The sequence below is a fragment of the Zootermopsis nevadensis genome, unplaced genomic scaffold (genome assembly GCF_977971745.1).
Source record: "Zootermopsis nevadensis isolate Lab colony 2312 unplaced genomic scaffold, Znev_1.0 Znev_ptg000027l, whole genome shotgun sequence".
Classification (NCBI taxonomy): domain Eukaryota; kingdom Metazoa; phylum Arthropoda; class Insecta; order Blattodea; family Termopsidae; genus Zootermopsis; species Zootermopsis nevadensis.
Window position 1 is genome coordinate 6295094 of NW_028259159.1, and position 20904 is coordinate 6315997.

The window sequence follows — 20904 nt, forward strand, 5'->3', positions numbered from 1 at the left end:
CAACAAGTCTACTGCACTATATTTCCAAGATTAGATGAGTTACTATAACAACCACTTTACTGTACTATATAACATAAACTATACACTCTGAAGCTGAACACAAGTTATTCTGACAAAACTCTACCGTACAATAATACATGGTGCCCCTTGCCAAGCCCTCGGATATGAAGGAAATTTCTGTGATAGATCTGTATTTCTTCACGGGGTTCTCTGTATGGCTGTATCTGCATTAATGCCATAAGATGTCCTCTTAAGCACCCACTGTGACCCAGCCTCCAGACTCCTAGCACATGCACAGTTAAATCTCTTCAATACTCACCTCAAGACTGCTCACGAACTTTTGTGAGGCAGATATAACAAAAGCTGGTACGGACACATTGCAAGAATGGAGAAGGAACGAATGCCAAAAAATATAATGATAACTAATATAGGAGTAAGGAAGAGAGGCAGGCCACGTAAAAGGTGGAAAGATGAAATAGAAGGAGATTTGAAAATTATGGGAATTAGAAATTGGCACTCTGTAGCTAAGGATCGTTGGGCCTGGAGAGGAATTGTGCAGGAAGCCAAAGTTCACAGTGGACCCCAGAGCTTGAGAAAAAGAAGATATAACAAAAGCACTCGGATATCAATTCTTTTTAACCCCTTCAGACCCGGAACACATACTTGTTTGACAATAGTACCCTTTTACTGTCACATCACCTTTCGTAATATTTATTAACACCAATACCCTTTTGTAGTCCTAAGCTAAGAACATGGATTTATCATAACCACAGTTCAAAACTTTCACAGTGTTATAAATAAAAAAAATCATTTGTTAATAACCTCTCTGTCCCGCCTTCTTGACATAACCAGGTGGGCTTCTGTTAGCACTATGTAGCTTGGTGGCGTACATCTACGTAAAAATTCTCTCAAACACCCATTCTGGGAGGTGAGTGTTCACCCAAGCCATTATCTTCATTTTCAGTTCCATGGGCTGATAACGGGGATGAGGGTAGCGGTGCACCAATGCCATTACATATGCATCTACCACAGGAGCTTTGGGAATTGCCTGAAACACAATTTCATCGAAGGTGCCTGTGTACTAAAGGCAATATAAAGTAGAGGCAGATTACAGCTTGAAAAGTGATTAAGTTGATTGTTTCACATGACAGCCAAGTGTAAATAAGGATGTGGGAGGGGAAAAGAGGGGACTATAGGAAAACTTCGATCACCATCATCGTACTTCCACGAAGCTGATTCGTGGAGAAAGTGACAGCTGCACAACTAGCAAGAAATTTTCCACCTATTATGAAACCAGAACTTTCATTACCACTTCGTCTCATCCTACTGATTTAATCCTAATAATGTTTAGTGAAGAGCATAAATTATGGAGCTCCTCATTAACCAAACCATGAAGGTGCACGGTAGTGTGAGCCAAACACAAAATGCATTCAAGATTTCAGTAGGAGGGAGGCTGGGTAGACCCCAGAACCAGTATGGGCACAGTACCACAAAGAAAAATAAAATCTCACCATAACAAAATTCTTTACAGCAAAGAATGTCCTTTCTTCCTATAATAAAGTATAAACACACTTGTGGCCTTAACATAAAGGATTCAAAATCGAAGTACAAAAATTGTGATTCCCTGGATTTCACTGATGGAACACGATCCAGTACTGACCCTTATTCATACAACGCTGACCTAATTACAAACCATTCCCCTACAAATTACACATCCTTGTTCAGAAGTCATCTCCCCACTCACCCTCAATGCCCCATTGCTCTGACCCTTTATTTTTTAGTGATTTTATGTACTCACTCCCTTAGTGCTGTATTTCAGCATGTTCCCAACAACATTATCATAGAATTCCTTAGTGTACACTTTCTGCACTGCTTCAGGTATCTGGTTCCACAGGTTAGCAGCCTGCTTCTTGACTGAATCCTCAGTGAAGATTCCTGTAACACAGATCATCATTCAACATTATCTTAAATGTGACATTTCAGGTTCTCACAGTGGTAAGTATGAAGAGTACTGTCTACAGGAATGTTACTTTAAATGTTCACCTTTATTATGCCTATAACATGAAAATGACAATCACTCACGATAGAAAGCCACAATCAGCAACTGTGTTATGTAATTTCAGAAAAATTTCTAGATTTTCTCTTACCACTGACAAGACTTCCAGGCTCAATGATTGAAACACTAATTCCCCAGCGCTTCATCTCAAACCTCAGAGAATCTGACAAAGCCTGTATCCCATACTTAGTAATTCCATATGTTGATCTGTTGGGCAAGCTGAAACGGGAAAGTGCACTGGACAAATTCACTATTCTACCTGTAACAAACATCAATCACAAAAACTTTGTTATTTCAACAATTATTTAAAATTACATACTTTTCAAGCAGTTTATCAAAGTGTTATCATGAAGGCCATTTTCCACATACGAAATGTAAAACCAACCTACAAAACCCAGTGAAATTTCAGTATAGTAATAAAAATTATGATTTAATAACCCTGCTGAATGAAAGCTTCAAACCTCTGGTGTCACGGAGAAGAGGCAGGAAAGAATGAATAACCCGTACTGCACCCCATACATTAACATCCATGACCTTCTTGCATGTAGTGATGGGCACCCATTCTACATAACCAAATGCATTCAGTCCAGCATTATTCACCACTGCCCACAGTCCTGAAAGCACATCATCACAATCATCAACAGACCAAATTTTCTGCTGCGTATAATAATGAAAGACGTCTGTACGAATCTCATCCATCTATGACTGCAGGTTTTAGTGGTTTTACTCAGTTCTTCCAAATAAATGCTGAGACAGTAGCTTAAATTATGCCAAGACTGCATCCTACCATTCTCTTTACAATGAATTATTCAGTAAACATCCTATCATTTTACACTATAGTCTGAGCTAGCGATAGCATCATTAGATAAACCCCAAGTAAATATAAATAACTAATTGCTACATCAAAATAAAATCACCTTGAGGTGGAATGTGCCTGCTGACGTAATCAGTAGCAGTTGCAACCTGTTCGTCAGATGTCACGTCCAACTGTATGACATGAAGCCTCTTCAGATTAAGATCTTTCAGCTCCTTCGCACCACCTTCTTGGGCTTTCACACAGCCTGCAAACACTACTGCCCCCTGCAAACACAATTCCACTTTCCTATGCCACGTCATAAATTTGACTATACAAGAACATGACATTGGAACTCTGTTTTCAGAAAGTAATTTCATGACAATGCCCTATGAAAATATACCACAACACCAGCAGAATGGTGGTAAAGCAGTAATAATAGTAGTAAGGTGGAAACAGAGACCTATTTCATTACTGGGAAAAATGCATACATTGAAATAATGAGCAATTCCCTTCCCAGAAAAATTATATTTGTTTATATTTATCCCTGTACAATTACCCTAATAAAGGCTGTTTCTAATTATAAAAACGTCCTACCATTCTTTCTAGCCGAAGTGCCAGTTCGTATCCAAATCCTGAATCACAACCAGTAACCAACACAGATTTTCCATTTAGAGACACCTGTAACAAAGACATCATTGCTTCACCAATCAATAAAGGTCATCTGATTCGCACCAATGTTGACGAACTACAAATAAAAATGTACCATAACAATCTATGAAACAAATTAATTTAATAGACCCGACTATTCTTGGCAAGCTGAATTCAAAAACAAATCTCTCACAAACACGAACATACACCTATCAACTTACACTTATTGAAATTGCTTTGCAGTTTTCCATCAGTCACAGAAACAAATACATCAAAATATACCACAATCACTTACCAGTCCTACTGCTTAGTTTGAAGTAATATTTAACATCTTTTCCAGTTTAAATAATTTAAAGAAATAATATACACAATTGGTTCAAATCACTCTACAAAGTGATTTTGATATATTAAAATAAATAACAACCAAGCACTTGTAGTAAAACTCAGTATATGTTCTATATATCCATTTCTGCCTTAGCTCCATCATTCGCAATTTTAAATGAAGTGGTCAAACTGGTTATTTAGATAGCAATTACATGAGAAATGAGAACAGATGTAGTTGCAGTAAGGTACAGTTAACCTATATCGTCCACACATCATGGCTTACGCACGATTCAGCTGGCTGCGTGTTGCACCAACACACTGCTGAACCACTAATACAAGCTTTACGGTTCAGCTAGCAGCTCGATAGTCTAAGGATTTAAGTAAAATATTCCTGTGTGGTAAAGGTTATGGTAGAAAGAAATTTGCACTAAATATCTAAACAGTGACCTGCATTACAAGCTACAAACTGAACCCATACTACTGTTTTATCTCTGTTCTTAAACAAATATTTATGACATGTTCTTACCTTCAGATAGTCACGATAAAAGGCAAATGCAATTCCCAGCAATATGCCAGTGAAGAACACAGCAAGTGGACTTATTTTCTGCAGACCGGGGAGTGTTATTGCAGTCTTCACAATGACAAGCGTTAATGCAGACCCAAGCCCAACCTGCAGGCCTCTCAGCACAGCCCGGTACAGCCCATCCAGAGAGAGATCCATTTTAAACAAGGTCAAGTTCTAAGCCTATTGAACCTGAATCTGACACAAAAAAGACACTTTAGTTGGTAGTTAATTCAAAAACTGCATTCATAGAACCTGCGATTAGAATGAAACAGTTTGAGATTCCAAAGGAGTAGACCTTCCAGGCAAGCATCATCCCATGATGGCAAGGAGGTACAGCTCCATATATAGACAGAGGTGAACCACCAGCTTGACAATCTGGTTGCTTTACTCCTTAATAACACTCACTTTCCTTTGGATAAAAGAACTGGTAGACCCCATACCCAATTCTAAGCATCTCCGATGACAATGTTTCAGTAACCTTCAAGTATGTAAGATATAACCCACCCACCCTTTCACGCATTTTTGTGCTACTCCCTTGAAAGCACATAGTCTTGAGGTTCTGAGATACTGACAATGTTGTTCAATGAAACATGAACAAGTCATTCTAATACATAAAACTCCATTAAAATAAAATAAAATTCAAATTGAACACATATTGTTACTTACAGTACAATAAAAGTTCTGTAAACCACTGAGAAATAAGTAAATAGTTCTCAGTGGTTTACAGAACCATTGCTGTGCTGGAGTTAGCTGAATTTATTACCGTCATTTCAGAAAAGCAACCCTGAATCCCTCATGAATACAAAACAGCGAACCTCATTTACAGCATATTATCCTTATTTCTACTCAAATATGAACTTACAGTTGCTGGTGTCCAATTAAAAAACAGTTCTTTGAGAGTTTTTTGTAATATGAACCTTTATCCAGTCTACGTCTGTACACTTGAATGTTCAAGAGAGGAGAGGAGAAGAAATATTTCTCCCACACAGTTGGTCTTACTCATCAAAACACAGTAATCTAAACACAGGCTATAAATAATATAATCAGTTTCAACTTGCAAACAGGCTATTAATAGAGATTCTCCACAGCAGCTAGCCTGATTTCAATTATTCATATGTAAGAGGGTCTAATTCTGCATGTTCTTCTTCACACTGAAGGCAGATGAATATTAAACTTTTAAGAAAGCAAATATCCAAAACCTCCAATTACATAAAAAACTACACAACATTGTCCAAAAAAGTGAATATTACATTCTGGATTTGCTTTGCTTAGATAACTCTGCCCCCATATCTGCAAATCATAACAATGCATAGGGGGCATGGAGGTCAGTTCAATAAATTCTTAACCTAGACATTAAATGGAGGTTAGTGGATTTACACCCTGACTGAAAGCTCCCAGCATGCACTGGGCAGAAGGAAGTCTGAAGGTGGTGGAAAAGAAAAAATCCCTGCTCTCACCAGTAACTGATCCCCAGGCATCCAGTTTATTTAAGGCTGAACCATCCCATCTCATTCAATTCTTAATTTAATGACCCTAATAACTGTGGGAGTTAAAAAGTGCTCACTTTATTATGAACAATGAGTTTGGAGACATAAAATGAAAATGTTTATTGTAGTCTATCTAATACAGTCTATTTCAAGGTAACACTTAAGCCTTTACTGCAAGAACTGATAAATAAACTCCCTTTGAAAATACAGAATTTAAAACACACTGTTACAAATGTTAGCAGTATGAAAGTATTAGGAAAGTGTGCAATGATACACATTATATACATTCAACAAGTATCATTTAATTTATAACAAGTAATTTGGAACTGATAATGTATACAACATCTTTATGGTACACTTTTAAAACACAGAATACACATTTTAGGGATGGCAAAAGGGTGAAGCAAAATGAACACTATAAACTTTCTGGAGTGTATGCCATAGGCTTCTCATATCTAATCTAGAAAATTAGAATCAGTTCTGATAAACAATTATTAAACGCCATAAACAGCATTTCCATAGATGCCCTTATCTTTAATATAAAGTCACAATAAGGCAGAACTAACAGTTACTCATATTTGAAAAAGTATTCACCTGCCACAATAAAACCAAATGCTTAATGAAAAACTGGCATAAATCACATACACATTGACTCAGCACCATCAAATGCAAAGTTAAAGTTTGCAGATAGAATATTTTGCAAAGAGACCCCATGAAAATAGCACATAAAGTTCATAGAAATTTTCTATTAGTCTCATAAAAATTATTTATGCAAATTGGAAAATACCACAGGTCATAGATTAAGAGAGAGAAAAATAACAAGTAAATAAAAACCAAAATAAACACTCTACTACCATAAATTTCTAACTTTCAATTAACATTCACAAACCTAAAAAAAAAAAAAATACTGTGACAATTCTGAGCTTCCTCCATAAGGAGATAATTTCCCAGTTGTATATAATAAAATAGCATATTCCACACAAAGTACAAGGCCTTTCTTACTTAAATTACTTCTTCTGAAGCGGATATGAACACAGATCCAAAGCTGAATTCAGAAATATATTTCTCAACAACTACAACTCAGGAAAGTCATCGGCACAGGATACATTTACTATGAATAAAATTTAGGGAGGATTAAACAGGAAGTACACTTCTCTCTGAGCATGAAAAATGAGTGGGCATCTGTAAAATTGGGTTGAAATCATATCAGACATGTATTTCTGAAATGACAGAAGATTGGTCAAATTTAGACACAGATAATACCACTGTTTGCAATTAATTAATTAATTCTGAAGCTTCTGATAAGCAATGTAAACTAATGAAAATATACTTCACTTTACCATTCAGCTTTTTAATTAAATTATGGAAGCAAGTGAGATAATATAACAACATATACTCAAAGGACCGTATCATCTCTTCCAGATTTTGTTAACTCTGTGGGGGCAAAGCGCAGTCAGTTGCTTTGAACAGGGTAAGTAGCAACACACAATATGACAGTATATAGTTATACTCTATATGAGCACACATATTTTTGAATGTGTTTTTGTTTTTGTAATTTTATATACCTCACTAGCTTTAATGTTCATTTATTGTACATACATGCATATTGTTGCAAAGCAACTGTAAAGAGTTAGAGATTATTTTCCATTATATTTTATTAAATATTTATCATAACAGAAAAAGGCGTAGTCTTGTCATGTACCAATGTTTTGTACTAAACTTTTTTTAGAACTAAAAAATGTATTTAAGCTTCATGTAAAGAGAATTACATATTAGGCCTGTAAAATCAAAAATTAAATTCTCTAAAAACTAAATCCATAACTTAAAAATATGGTCAGCAGTTTTGGAGATGAAACGAGCAAAATTAAGAGACATCATACCACCCCCATCCTATGTTCATTTCTTGAATTTCATGCATAAATTTCATACAAATTAATTATCTATGATATGATGGGAATTGCTGTGTTAAAACAAAATAACTGAACATTCACACCAATCTTAAAAGTCTTTTCAGGCAGAACAATATTTAGGCATCATAACTTCTGTATGTGTTAATGTTGGTCATGTGATTCATATACACACACATGCTCCACATATTTATGAAATCCACATAAAAGTATACGAAACATTAAAAAAATTACAAACACCCAAAAACATTCAATAAAATGAACAACTGATTGATATAAGATTTTGAAGTGTTCCAGGTGTCTGAGGTGGTCTTCAAGAGACAATGTCATGGAACAAACAACATCTTCGTAACGAAATCCTGACCGAGGTGAGCATTATCAACATAGGTAAATATACATTTCAAAACAAAGTGCAAAACATTGCATGTTATGGATACTCATAAGACCCACCTAGAAAAAATGTCCCAAAGTAGCTTTTAAGAAAACAATACTACTTTCACAGTTATAACATTTCATGTTCCCACTTCTGGATACAAGGCCACACACTATTCCAATGGATATCACCCTAGGAATTAGACATGAAAGCAACATGCTGTAATGAAGCTCTGTCAGCAGAAAACATTCTCAAAGACTACAGGCTGTACATGGAAATGTTACTGTGAACATAAATACCTTTGGTCAGGACATAAAAACAGAGAATATCAGAAGTACGCGGATAAGCTGAGGTTGGACAAGATTTCTACCAGCACAACATACTCATTTCTTGATAGGGTAAAGTTACTGAGAAAAATATTATGTAAAAAAGTAATGCATATGTAACCAATAAACTGAATTCTTTACTTTCTGGATGATTATTGCAGTTATAGCAAGTTTAATAATTAGATTACTGTATGAAGATGGCTGTCTTCTGGGTTATAATACTGTGTAGTCTAGTAGTTTACCAGTGCATCAAAGGTCTTTGCTGCCTCCATTATCATGAAGACGAGGAGGCAGCAAGGGCCTCCGAAACGTTGGTAAAGTTCTATCAAACTACATGGCACTACAACCCAGAAGATACCCATCATTGTACTCACCAACATAAGAACATCAAATCCTACTTAGATCATTCTGTGTTTCCATGCCATAACCAGGTGAAGAACCAGATGCTTATACTCAGCAAGTCTAACAAAAAAGACGGTGGACGTCCTAACTACAGCTGGCTGTATCAGAAGCCGCGACTATCACCAGTGGACGAGGAAAAACTGGAGGAACTGACGACAAAGGTGGAATTCTTAATGAAATGCTGAATATGTATCAGTAAATTGAAGGCTGCTCAACTGAGCAAGAAACAATTTCTTGGTGGCATTAAAATGTCTAACTGCATGTGATAGAATCCAGTCATTATTCTCTGAAAGACTTTGTTAAATTTTGTGTTTAGCACACATGGAAAAATAATACATTTCAGCAGCATTTCAGAAAAGTTGAAAATTACAAATTACAAATTACAGCATATTTAATCATTTACAATCCATACAAAGTGTAATGTTCTCAACTTTTGATAAGAAGATCAACGCATAATGTGTAGTCAGTGTGCAGTTAACACCATTTAGCTGCCACCTGGGAAAATAAACTAATACTTGCTTCACATTAACATACTTCTGTGTCAATGCTTCTGTGATATTGAATACCAGTCATTAATTCATCATCCAGGCAAGAACAGACCTGCTTGCAGTATACTGCTAAGTGTTATCAGTTTTATGAGAACTTCAGCTGTCTAGCTAGAACAAAGGAATCTACATCTATGGTGGAACTGCCCCTATGGAAGAATTCCACTTTATATGACATCAGCTTCTAGCATACACAAGGATATCTGATAACCTCACTTTGCCTGACTGATATACAAGTATTTGTTACTAATGATACAGATATGTGTTTTGCACAGCTAGGGGAGACAGAATGCAGAACTGCTGTGATGGCTTTGAGAAAACAACTCGGAAGTCATACTGCAGCATCAGCTAATGACGTACCAGTTATGATGTGTCAGATACTGCAACAGCTTATACAGGATCACAACACGACCAACTTGTTCAGGTACAGTAGAATGCAAAGAACTTACACATAAAGTGTCATGTGACAGGGACAGTATACTGTCAGTATAGTAGGATAATCAATCAAGACTATGAATAAATTAAGTGAACCTGAGATGTAATTCAAGGCTGTGTGTAATAGCTAATGGTGGCAAGCTCCTAAAATTCTGAGGAATTTATCCACATTTTTATAGTGTGTCCCACTTAACATGGAACCCAACATGACAGCATGCTACAGCAACAGCGAGCAAACTACCAGGAAATGAGTTAGTCACAATGTAAAACATAGCCATCACATGCTAGTAGGTGCGTTCCAAGTTACATAGGACTCCCTGTTTTATAATGTATAAAACAGAAGTCATTACATAATGATTTATGATTCATATGTGATCAGCAGTGCTGGAATGGAGAGACGGCGCAACATGCCACAGCGGCCACAAACCACTGGAAAAGTAACTCCACAGGACACTATTGAAACCATAACAAAACATGTAGAAGTCACTACTGCAGATCATACTAATGGGTAGGTATAGACAGACAGCAAGGCTGAAGACAGAGGTAGCGTGTTCCTTCAAAATGTCAGTATCCTCCTGCAAGTCTACAATGTGCTAATATCCAGAAGACCAACAGTGACATTACTTTTGTCCTCATCACAGTTTAGAGAAAGAAATGATGAACATGATGACAACTCTCATTTTCTGGTCCTTCAACCTGATAACATATCCCACCACTGAACTTTATATAGAACAAGTTACATCCAGTCCATATTACCAAAATGTATTCACTTACAAGTCACTCTTATATTGTCCTCCCATTTTCTTTATCTGCTTTTCCATATTTGTTAAATTCCATGCACATTTCTTTTGTTCTTCCCATCAAAACTAATTCTCAAGTCCACATTAACCTCCTTGATGTAACTACTTAATAACATGACTAACAAGAGTATAATTCACAAAATTTCCTTCCATAATAAAATTTATGTGAAGAATATGATTATCTCAAGCATTACAGATTAAATATCCAGAGAAATAAATTGTACTGAATAAATAAGTTTACTGAAAATCTCAAAACTTATCAACATTTTTAGCTATCCTGGTATCAAGACCAATACCTTAATTTTTCTTTTTCCAATGAACTGATGAACCATCCACTACATATATACAGGTCCGGCCATAAGATGTATATACCACATAAAAGAACCAGGTCTCTGCACCTTGATGGTCCACTCATCCTGTGCTCCAATTCGGACCGCATCAGCAACAAACTGAACATAAAGACCTTCTATTAGTAGGGGTTGAACATCACTTAGCTATCAGAACTGTTTAATTCATTTTAGATACAACACTGATTCATTACTAAATAACTAAAAATCTCTAGTAATAAAACCTGCAGGTTCAGCACTGCTAGAACACGAAAGTGCACCACAAAACCTCATTTAATGCCAGTTCAATCCAGTTATATTCTCACAATTTAATTCCTTATGTTCCATCTCAGTATTTAAAATAACAGTTTCTGTATTCATAATGAAAGTAAATCTGCAATCAACTTCCCAACTCCTACATATGATTTCATACGATTATACCAGATGGCAATAGTCGAGGTAGCACAGATAATAAGACATCACCACCACACATGGTTATTAATGTTTGTTTCCATGAACGGAGTTAACTTCAACCTTAATCTACACAGATTATAATAATATTATAGAAACATATCACAGTTTGCAAAGAAAAATTTAAAAATTCTGATATCCAAACGTTTTCAATATATTTATCAGGATTACTTTTCATTAAATTCTTGAAAATTAAACGATTTCTTTAAATTAACATTCCATGGAGTGCACTGCATGTAGATGTAACACATTGATGTGACTCGGATAATTCAAGTGTCTAAAATGAAAGCATACACAGGCTTAGCCATCTTGACTCTATTATTGGCTCTGCAAAGGAATGATTCAAGGTTTTTGTAGGTAGTGGTAGGCGTTGAAGTGTCTTGGTTGTGTGATCATCATAACACGTAGAGGATTCTGCGGTGTAATAACTGTATAAATTTCTTACTATAAATCAACATGAGTCTTCAGTGGACAATCATTGCTACGTTTTTGTACGTCGAAATAGCCGTCGTTTTACTACTAGTGTTGCCAGTTGCATCACCTCAAAGGTGGAATAAACTCTTCAAGTCGCGGTTTCTACACGCTCTAAATAATCAGGCGTTCATTTATTTCCTTGTGCTTTTAGCAATACTTGTCCTTTTTTTCTTGGATGCTATCCGTGAGATGAGGAAATATTCCAGTGCTGAGACAACAGAAGCAACCCATGCACACCTTGATGCAGAAATGCAAGTTAATATGAGGTTATTTCGGGCCCAGCGTAATTTTTATATCGCAGGCTTTGCCCTGTTCTTGTCTCTGGTAATTCGTCGATTGGTTACTCTAATATCACAGCAGGCATCTCTTGTGGCTCAGAGTGAAGCTTTCATGCGGCAGGCACAGTCTGCAACTACTACTGCACAAAGTTTGTTGGCACAGAATCAGACCAGCATGGCGCAAAATGACACAAATGAAGCTCATGATAAAGAAGTAACAGAATTAAAGGAGAAGCTAGCTGAAGCAGAGAAGACATTGGAATGGGAAAGGAAGGATAAAGAAGCACTGAAGAGCCAAGCAGAATCTGTAAATAAGGAGTATGATCGCTTGAATGAAGAATATCACAAATTACAGGCTAAAGTTGATGCTGGAGCTGGGGAACTCAAGAAGGATGCATAAGAATGTCAAAACTATTAATATTAATTATTAGCTGTGATACCATTTTCACAGTGTAATAAAGCCTTACAGTGTTGTTAATATCATCTAGTTGTGCATTCAGAAAAAAATATTGATACAGGAGAATCTCTACCAGTAACACTGGGACTTATATTTAGCAGTCTGTGTATTATTGTAATTGCATTCTTGAAATACTATTAATTCCCATACTTTTTATTTAGAACATTCATGACTTTATTTTAGTCACAAGGATTAGGCTTCTTAAGAACTTTGTTAAAACATATTCTTGGAATTCAAAATAGTTTTATTTAAACTCTATCTGAATGCACCTCTTTCATTTGGTAGACTGAAGTAACTTCAGAATTGTATTGTAATAATTCTGCATAGTCATGATTTCAAAATTTCATAGTTTTTTACAACAAATTAATTGCAAGTACTATTTCAGTTGCATTCAGTTACACCATGTGGCAGCCACATTTGCTGAAAATGAGACTGATTGATAAGTTACTTCCTTCGTGGGTCATTGTTCTGTTGTATTAATGTTACTTTCTTTTATATGTTTTGTATGATGTTCTTTTAATGGGTTCTAGGGTTGTTTATGTAACTGAAAGGTAGAAGTAGATGGATTCTGATATGTTACATATTTCTAGACAGGTCAGTAATATGTTGTTGAAATTCTTGCCTATGTAACTGGCATGGTGATAATGAAAGACTTGCATAATTGATATCTACTGTCTATTATGAGGTTATGAATTAAATCCATTATATCAACTAATACATCAAGTTGCAAAGTATTTCAACTTGTTCTAATGGTTTGTACAAATTACATGTTTGTATATTATATGCTAAGCCTGAATGTAAAACATTAATCAAAATGTCATTAATGTATTAACAGCTGTTACCACGTTTAGCTCTTTTTTTTGTAAAGTTTTGTTGATAGTAATATTCAATAAATCATATGACCCATAAAAAGGTGAATAGACTTAAAATCACATACCATAAACATGCTGCTTAATGTGGATAAAAAATGCAGTCATTATAAATGAGTCTGACCATCCAGTCAGTTCTCTAGTTTATCCCTCCCCTTTTACATTTTAAAACAAGCTTATTGTGACCCATCACATGACTGGAATTAACTTTTTGTTGAAATGTAACACAATTTATGGCATGATCTTTGTAAACTGCATTAAAAGGGCATTTATAAAATGTCTTTATAAAGTAAATTAAATGTTAAAACATCATCACAGCACCTGAAGACAGATTCCTGCCAAATGCAGTAACACAAAACTGACTGCCTATTCCAGACTCCATCATAGCTACGTTTATAATCCTTGCCACCATCAGACTGTGCAAAAGGTGTGCTCATAAAGTCAAGTATTATTAACACTGGCTGCTATATTAGGATAAGATGGTACGGTGTTGCTAGAGTTTAAACAGAACAGAATATTTCCTTGTTACCATCACTGCTGTACTTTATGAAGCACTGTTCTCTAGATCATGTTGGGGGCGTCCAAGTCATCGAGGTAAAACCAATACATCAAGAATTAAATGAGTTAATCATCAGTAACTGGTGAAGGAAGCTGTGTAAACTATAAAACATAGGGACTTCTCATGCTGAACCTACTCATCACTTCTGCAGGATTAGAAACCAGATATCTTCCCTTACTTGAATTCTCACATAATTTTCTGGCTGTCTCTTACAAATGCTCATGGGAAATGTACATTCTTCTAATGTGCAGATTACACTTCATCTGGCAGGATGACTTAAGCTTGTACTTCTGCAAGTTGATTCTAAAGGGTTCTGATGGTGGCATATTATACTCTGGATTACAGAGTTTTTAGATTTTATCCATTGTCTGCTATTATAAAAGTTAATATTCTTAATCAAACTGGATGTTTTTGTCTTCAGGTATAGAGAAGAAGGGCACCTGATTTGGGTCCATTTTAAAAAGCTAACCTCAAATAACCCGTGCACCTTTTCCCTACACCTGGGGATGAAGACATCCAATTTTCAAAATGCTGTTTTTTTAAGAATACCAGATGATGGACAAAGTCAAAAAAATTAGTAATTCAGATTATACACTTATCTCTATATATGCAACATTTGCAATCATCTTGTCTGTCTCACTGCACAGTGAACACAGACTAAAGATATCAGGAAACAAAGTAATGAGGATAATGTTTTAACATAAGAGAGAAGAAATAACACTAAGAATGTCCATAATTTTTATTTTTCTCCTAATAATATTAGGATGATTACATCAAGGAGGATGAAATGGGACAGGGAGCACACATGAGCAAGGCACATGATTTTAATCAAAATCTGAAGGGAAAGACCAAATGTGACATGACAGGATAATAGTAAAAATGGATCTTTATAAAAACAGGATATAGTACAACTTTTCAGAGACCCTGCATGACAGAGATATTGTTATACAGTATTTCTTACCATTTTCAAAGTTACACTGTTACTGTTGAGGACTACTATACCTTGTGAATTTTAATGACACTACACAAATATTTGCTGCTCCAGTCCTTAGGATTACAACCTAAAATACAATTTCTGTACACAATTCTTCACATACACATGTTCATGTCCACCAGAAGCTGACAGAAAAACTTGTGCTAAGTGACCTGACATGGTGCCACCATTTGGGAGGAATGTACAATATTTCTCCCTGTTTCAGATGACACTCCCAAGCGACAGCATTCTCATAGTTTGGAAATGTACCATAATCAGGCTCTTCAGGGTTAACTTGAGCTGTATTATTAAGCAATGAACCCTCATGTGGATACAGCTTCCCTGTTTCATCTGGATGGTACAAGAGAATGCGCTTCTCACCAACAACCTGACAAAGACAAGTGACGTAACCATCACTAAGTTTATATTGAGCATTATATACTATCTGAGGTTATGTCTGCAATATAAAATACTTGGGTAGCTGGCTCTACTCCATCCTCAGATTCAGTATTCAGTCTCAAACATGCTGAATGATTTCACCTCTATAAAGCATGAAGTTTCCTGACAGTATAAAAATTCCTCTCAGGTCCATAAAATTTTGTGAGCACTTTTGTTTCAAATACTTGCAATGCACTAATGACTATAATGTTTCATAAAATTAGGGAACATGAAATATGGAAGACAAGACAAACATGGATGCAGACTTTGAGGGGCACCTAGAGAAATCTGGGAAGGGGAAACTAAACAGGATGAAATGATGTGTAACATCCCTATACCTTTAGGTGTAATGAATGCCCAATAACGTTTCTAAAAGTCATTTACCTTTAAAGATAAAGGGAAGGGGGTTTTATGCTGCATGATTTAATAATTCCACAACCACTGGAATGATCTTTACCATATTTTATACTGGGAGATACTTGTTCACCCACCTCATCTGTTATTATTTATGAGAGGATCACAAACTGAAAATCTGAATCTGTACACTATACATGTATTTCCTAACTCATCTGAATATATTAAAGTAAATCACAGTTAAGAGACAAATATAATTTACTTTATGCATTTATAAATACCTAATTATGTTAGATTTTCTATTTTCTCAATTTTATGTGTTACCGTTATTTTCCAGCGTATAAAGTTACACAGGCATTTGAAATACATACTTGAGCCAGAAGGTTATGTTTGGGGTCATGGTGGAGGGGTGATACTGTGCCCTTAGGACCAAACCAAGCATTGATGTCTGTTTCATCAACTGCCACACCTTCATCCAAGTTGTCACTTAGACAACAATACTCTGGCTCACAAATATCTGACATGAGCTCTGGAACCTGTGATCACATAAGAAACAACCTATAAGCTTCATAAAAGAACCAATTTACATAGTAAAAAAATGTTGACGGGTTGGTATAGTGTGTAAAGATTCTGGATTAAATGTAGATTTGAAGATGATCCCAAAGAAGATCTTGAACATGGAACTAAAAGGAAAACACCAAACATGGAGACAAGAGACCAAGATCAGAATAACAGGTTAGGAAAAGATCTTACAGAGAATGAAGAAAGAATATGAGAAGAAGCTGAAGAAAAGCTGTGGGAAGACAAAGATGGCAGGAGACAGTTGGTTGTCAGTTGTAAAACCCACATTAAAATCGAAATGTCTTAGGAAGTTGAGGAATAGTTGAAACGACGTGGGATTTACATGAGAACAGGGCAGGAAACTGAATGGGCCTCAGAAATAAGCTGGGCATGGTGGTGAAAAGAAAAATGTCAATGCTGTTGCCAGGAATATAAAGCCTGAACATCCATTACACAGTCTGTCACCTAGCTGACTGAACTTTTACAATGTTGGTAATACAGCTTAAGCTATTCGGTGATACCTGAATATATACCTGTTCAAGTAGGGGATGCTGTGCCAAGTAACCAATCGGGGTGTTTTCTCCCATCTGTTTCACAATATGGGCTGCAATGAACTCCCCGACTGTCATCAATTTCTGTGACCATGTAGGGTGTACATAATGGGCTCCAAGCTCTATAGGCACTGTGCGGGCTCCAGCTACTTTCCTCAAATAGTTTAAATCTTTCCAGAGAAGTAGTGCTGGCCAGTGAGACATACAACCTAAAATATACCTATTATGTCATTGTGATGTCTATATGGTATGTTCTGTTACCAGATATATCTAAGGTCAACTAACTCTAGGTTCAACACAGTGAGCACAAAAAACGTTCTTAAATATTTTACTTTTACCACACCACCACTAAACAATTTCAGATTGCGGTAAAATCTTTAAGGATATTTTCCACTTTTATATACTCAACTGCATGCAGTGATTCTCAAACAATCAAAATGTTCTTACCAGTGAGTTTTACTGGAATACGAGTACCAAAATGAGCAGCTCTAAATTGTTCCAGTGACGGTTTCTCCAATGATTTTATTGTATGACCTTTGACCCCTGGTATACTCTCTATCGTAAGTGAACTGTGCTGTGTGTCATTTGATGACTGTGATGCTTCTTGTTGTGGTACTGACCCTGAAAAACATTTCTTTAAATCATCCACACAAAAATTTAATGTTAATTCATCTGACAATATTCAAACTCAATCTATCTCCTTCAGCTCCTCTGTCAGACCCACCCTGACATTTAGGAAATGTCATTCCAGTCCAATTCTGATGGAGTCTGACCAATCTGAAATATTATTTTGTTTTGTAAAGGTATTTGTTTTTTTTAAGGTAATAACAAATGTCATCATTTGAGGTACACATACTTTGAGATATCTGCACATTTTATTAGCTTTGATGTTCATATAATGCAGAACAACTGATAACACCATATACCAGTCCAAACTATACGTCCAGCCTATTATACCATCCCTAGTTGACTATTAAATGCACAAAACCAGTTCCTAAGTTCAACTACACGAATGGAACAGACAGAATTTGAACTTGCAGCAAAATTTCTTGCTATTTTGAAATTTTTCACCTGAAGAGATGGTTGACAGGGCATGAGATAATAAGGAAGCAATTCGAGTCATAGAACAATCCCCATTAGACAAGACAGCTCCCAGCAGAATTCCAAGGTCAGCAGTCTTTACTGCTGATTTCAGTAACTCAACCTTGTTTCCATGCTCATGTTGATAATTCCTAAGTAAAATATCAATCTGTAAACACAGCACCAAAATTATCAACAGAACACAAAGAATTATCACTGTGTGATATCTTATGTTTAGAGGTGGAATAAGTTTGTGGAAGTATGGAATTCTTTAGTATTCCTTTTTATGTACAACGAATCTACATTATTATCTATGATGACACATGTTTGTTTCTAGTTTGGATTCAGAATTAGAGTCACATGGCATAGCATAAGTTTCTCCTTGTCTCCTTGACAAAATATATTTCTTATGCTTACTTTTTGAAGTTTTAGTCTTTGCTCTAAAATACATGCATATTTAATTATGACAATACCCCCATTAATGGGATGTTATTTCTGGTACCATGAAAATCGCACAGACCTTTATAATGGCAGCAGCTGTGTACAGCTGCCGAGGAGCAGGCGGGACCTTACTCCAGTGCCCAGTATTTAGTTCTTCCCAAGTGATTTCCAGTACTGCCTCCACAGCTTTCAATGCTTCTGCATAGCTGTGAGAAACAGTGATAGTATCGGTGTTATCGGATGGTACAAACTTCTGGACATGAATATACATGTAACAAAAATCAACCCACATTAAATGTCACTAACTAACTAACTCCCTGGTAGCAGAACCCGCAGGTTCAACACTAAATCCCGCCACTGGCCATGATCCTGAGCCATCTTCATCCATTTTCAATCCTCACATCCCACCTCATTCTTGGTCTGCCCAGTGGTCATTTTTCAGAAGGATTCCCTACCATTAAATGTCACTTCTCATTCTTGTATGGCATGCTACAATGTTATGGTTAGACAACAATGTGCAGTCACATAGCTCTGCTAACATAATTATTTGCTGTCACATGGTAATAACATCAACACATTCATTTTGCAAGGCAGTATGTAAGCTGCCCAAAAGGTCATGCCTACTAACTTTCAAAGTTGGCATACAAACTACTTCTTTGCAAAGGTCATACTGTTTTAACCATATACAATAATTTTAGAATCATCAAATAAATAGTATATACCAGAAGAATATATTTATTTCATGATAAGACACAAACAGTGGTTATAATAAGACTACTACCTTACCTATGAGAAATGTGATCTACTGTCTTGTAATCATTCAATATGTTCCAACCCTGCCTCATCACTCTTCCCGAGCCTTCACATCAGTAACCTGATTCATTTTATGAGTTTAAAACAGGTTGCGCTATGCTATTATACTGAGAAACCAAATTTTGAAACAGGTCAGGGAGGTTATGTACGATGTTATACATAAACAAGACTTGAACTTAATTCCGTTAAGACTGGCTGCCGTTTCGTAATTCTGTGCCACCAATTTTTGTTGTAAATTAGCAACCTGAATATTTAAGGTTATGTTTCTAATATGCGTAAATTTAGTACCTTAAATGTGTCTGAACTCACTTGCCATCTTTCGTCATTCTATCTTGAGAATACTGTAGTAAAAATAACACAGCAGAGTCCAAATCTTCTGCTGGAAGAAGGTGTGTGATGTTCTGAGGTACGAGCTTCCTTACTTCATTCAAAACATTTTCTTCCATTTTAATTATACAGTAACACCAACTGAGGAGTGGTTGGAAACTGACAACTCAATATCATAAGTTGGCAAAGCGTAAAATATATGGCGTCACTCGTATATTGTGCTACCATCTATCAGCAGTAGTTTGTATTAAACCAAGCTAGCAGCCATTACCAAGAGCTCAGTCGGTCGGATGACGTTCTTCAACTGCCGTTCTGTAGTGCCGTCATGTAAACAATTGAAAGCATTCATTGTACCGCGAAATTTAAAAACACATTTTTCTAAGAAAATAAAATTGACGAAATTAATGCTCTTAATATGAAATGCCGTATCACGAACGCTTTATACTTCACACAAATAATGAGGGGCAAATAATTTTGATTTATTTCAAGACCTGCGTACATCTACCTTAGTACAGCAAGAAAATTCTTGGACTCGAACTAGACACGACCACTCCGGAGACTATCTGATGTACGACTCTGGGAAGGGACTTGAAGGGTAGCTGTGTCTAAGGCAAGTCCGGAAACATTTTTAATGCATTACATATATCCTGCACTTCGTTCTAACATTATCAGCGCCAGTCATCGGAATACTGGAAACATAATCCAGAGTTCTTAAGCATGTGACTTTAATTTGAAGCGTAAAGTAACATTTTCCTTAAGTGACCACATTTAGATGTGAAATTTGAACTTCCATGAAAGTATGTTCAGGGCTCAGGCAAAGATTCTTTACCAGCTCAAGTGATAAAACAATGGCGTAACCGGAATAAACAGAGAAACATGAAAATAGATAAAAGTTGAAGCCGACATAACCTCAAATTTTCATTGTCTCTCCTCAGTTATCCACGAGAATGCCATGACACATTTCTTCACGCCTTGTTTCCACACACGCAGTTTTTTATCGTCTACACACTCCAGTTAAAATTAGCTCAGACTGATGATGATAAGTTTTTGGAGACTGTCAATGTTCACGGCTGGTTTTCAGGGTTTCTACATTTCCCGTATTAAAGTGTCTTATAAAACATTCCATTACTGTTTATGTTTGTAACAATATAACAGTGATTAGCCATGGTTTATTTGAACGTATCTTCTGAAGATGGTAAGTAGTGTCTAGATAGACAGATCCTACACGTATAAGGTACGATCAAAAATTGCATGGTCACTGACTGCAC

General features: G+C 36.1%; 4 protein-coding genes across 8 annotated transcripts; 2 read left to right on the forward strand and 2 right to left on the reverse strand.

Annotated features, from left to right (window-relative positions):
- Window positions 1-606: 606 nt before the first annotated feature.
- On the reverse strand, window positions 607-11446 carry LOC110839872 (D-beta-hydroxybutyrate dehydrogenase, mitochondrial-like). Of its 4 annotated transcripts, none has more exons than XM_087356595.1 (9): window positions 11317-11446; window positions 10961-11113; window positions 4351-4584; window positions 3447-3530; window positions 2974-3136; window positions 2518-2670; window positions 2148-2315; window positions 1799-1935; window positions 607-1048 (listed from the first exon to the last, which is right to left on the reverse strand). In XM_087356595.1, the coding sequence occupies exons 3-9, from the start codon at window positions 4543-4545 to the stop codon at window positions 893-895; spliced, it is 1056 nt and encodes a 351-aa protein (XP_087212721.1). In that variant the 5' UTR covers window positions 4546-4584; window positions 10961-11113; window positions 11317-11446; the 3' UTR covers window positions 607-892. The 4 variants fall into 4 exon arrangements, with proteins under 4 accessions (XP_087212721.1, XP_087212720.1, XP_087212722.1 ...); XM_087356594.1 differs by having other exon boundaries at window positions 11236-11441; XM_087356596.1 differs by lacking the exons at window positions 10961-11113; window positions 11317-11446 and adding an exon at window positions 8857-8966.
- On the forward strand, window positions 7268-10911 carry LOC147872490 (uncharacterized). Of its 2 annotated transcripts, none has more exons than XM_087356612.1 (5): window positions 7268-7347; window positions 8073-8151; window positions 8914-9045; window positions 9705-9853; window positions 10244-10911. In XM_087356612.1, exons 2-5 carry the CDS (start codon window positions 8107-8109, stop codon window positions 10374-10376), a joined length of 459 nt encoding a protein of 152 aa, XP_087212738.1. In that variant the 5' UTR covers window positions 7268-7347; window positions 8073-8106; the 3' UTR covers window positions 10377-10911. The 2 variants fall into 2 exon arrangements, with proteins under 2 accessions (XP_087212738.1, XP_087212739.1); XM_087356613.1 differs by having other exon boundaries at window positions 10247-10911.
- Window positions 11447-11739: 293 nt separating the features above from the next.
- LOC110839870 (B-cell receptor-associated protein 31) lies at window positions 11740-13851 on the forward strand. Its single transcript, XM_022084440.2, has one exon. The coding sequence runs from the start codon at window positions 11918-11920 to the stop codon at window positions 12611-12613; it is 696 nt and encodes a 231-aa protein (XP_021940132.2). The 5' UTR covers window positions 11740-11917; the 3' UTR covers window positions 12614-13851.
- Window positions 13852-14819: 968 nt separating this feature from the next.
- Window positions 14820-19800, reverse strand: JMJD5 (Jumonji domain containing 5). Its single transcript, XM_022084444.2, has 7 exons — window positions 19619-19800; window positions 18576-18702; window positions 18047-18224; window positions 17423-17596; window positions 16958-17184; window positions 16235-16399; window positions 14820-15459 (listed from the first exon to the last, which is right to left on the reverse strand). Exons 1-7 carry the CDS (start codon window positions 19753-19755, stop codon window positions 15202-15204), a joined length of 1266 nt encoding a protein of 421 aa, XP_021940136.1. The 5' UTR covers window positions 19756-19800; the 3' UTR covers window positions 14820-15201.
- Between the last annotated feature and the right edge of the window lie 1104 nt (window positions 19801-20904).

Coding starts and splice junctions, on each gene's coding strand:
- LOC147872490 (XM_087356612.1), top strand. CDS start 8,107: ATGTCATGGAACAAACAACATCTTCGTAACGAAATCCTGACCGAG. Junction 8,152..8,913: donor GTAACGAAATCCTGACCGAG/GTGAGCATTATC, acceptor TGCCATAACCAG/GTGAAGAACCAGATGCTTAT. Junction 9,046..9,704: donor TGGAGGAACTGACGACAAAG/GTGGAATTCTTA, acceptor TGTTTTGCACAG/CTAGGGGAGACAGAATGCAG.
- LOC110839870 (XM_022084440.2), top strand. CDS start 11,918: ATGAGTCTTCAGTGGACAATCATTGCTACGTTTTTGTACGTCGAAATA.
- LOC110839872 (XM_087356595.1), bottom strand. CDS start 4,545: ATGGATCTCTCTCTGGATGGGCTGTACCGGGCTGTGCTGAGAGGCCTG. Junction 2,671..2,973: donor CAGGCACATTCCACCTCAAG/GTGATTTTATTT, acceptor ATGTGCTTTCAG/GACTGTGGGCAGTGGTGAAT. Junction 1,049..1,798: donor TGAAATACAGCACTAAGGGA/GTGAGTACATAA, acceptor ATTGTGTTTCAG/GCAATTCCCAAAGCTCCTGT.
- JMJD5 (XM_022084444.2), bottom strand. CDS start 19,755: ATGGAAGAAAATGTTTTGAATGAAGTAAGGAAGCTCGTACCTCAGAAC. Junction 18,703..19,618: donor AGAATGACGAAAGATGGCAA/GTGAGTTCAGAC, acceptor TGTTTCTCACAG/CTATGCAGAAGCATTGAAAG. Junction 17,597..18,046: donor CCTGTCAACCATCTCTTCAG/GTGAAAAATTTC, acceptor AATGTTTTTCAG/GGTCAGTACCACAACAAGAA.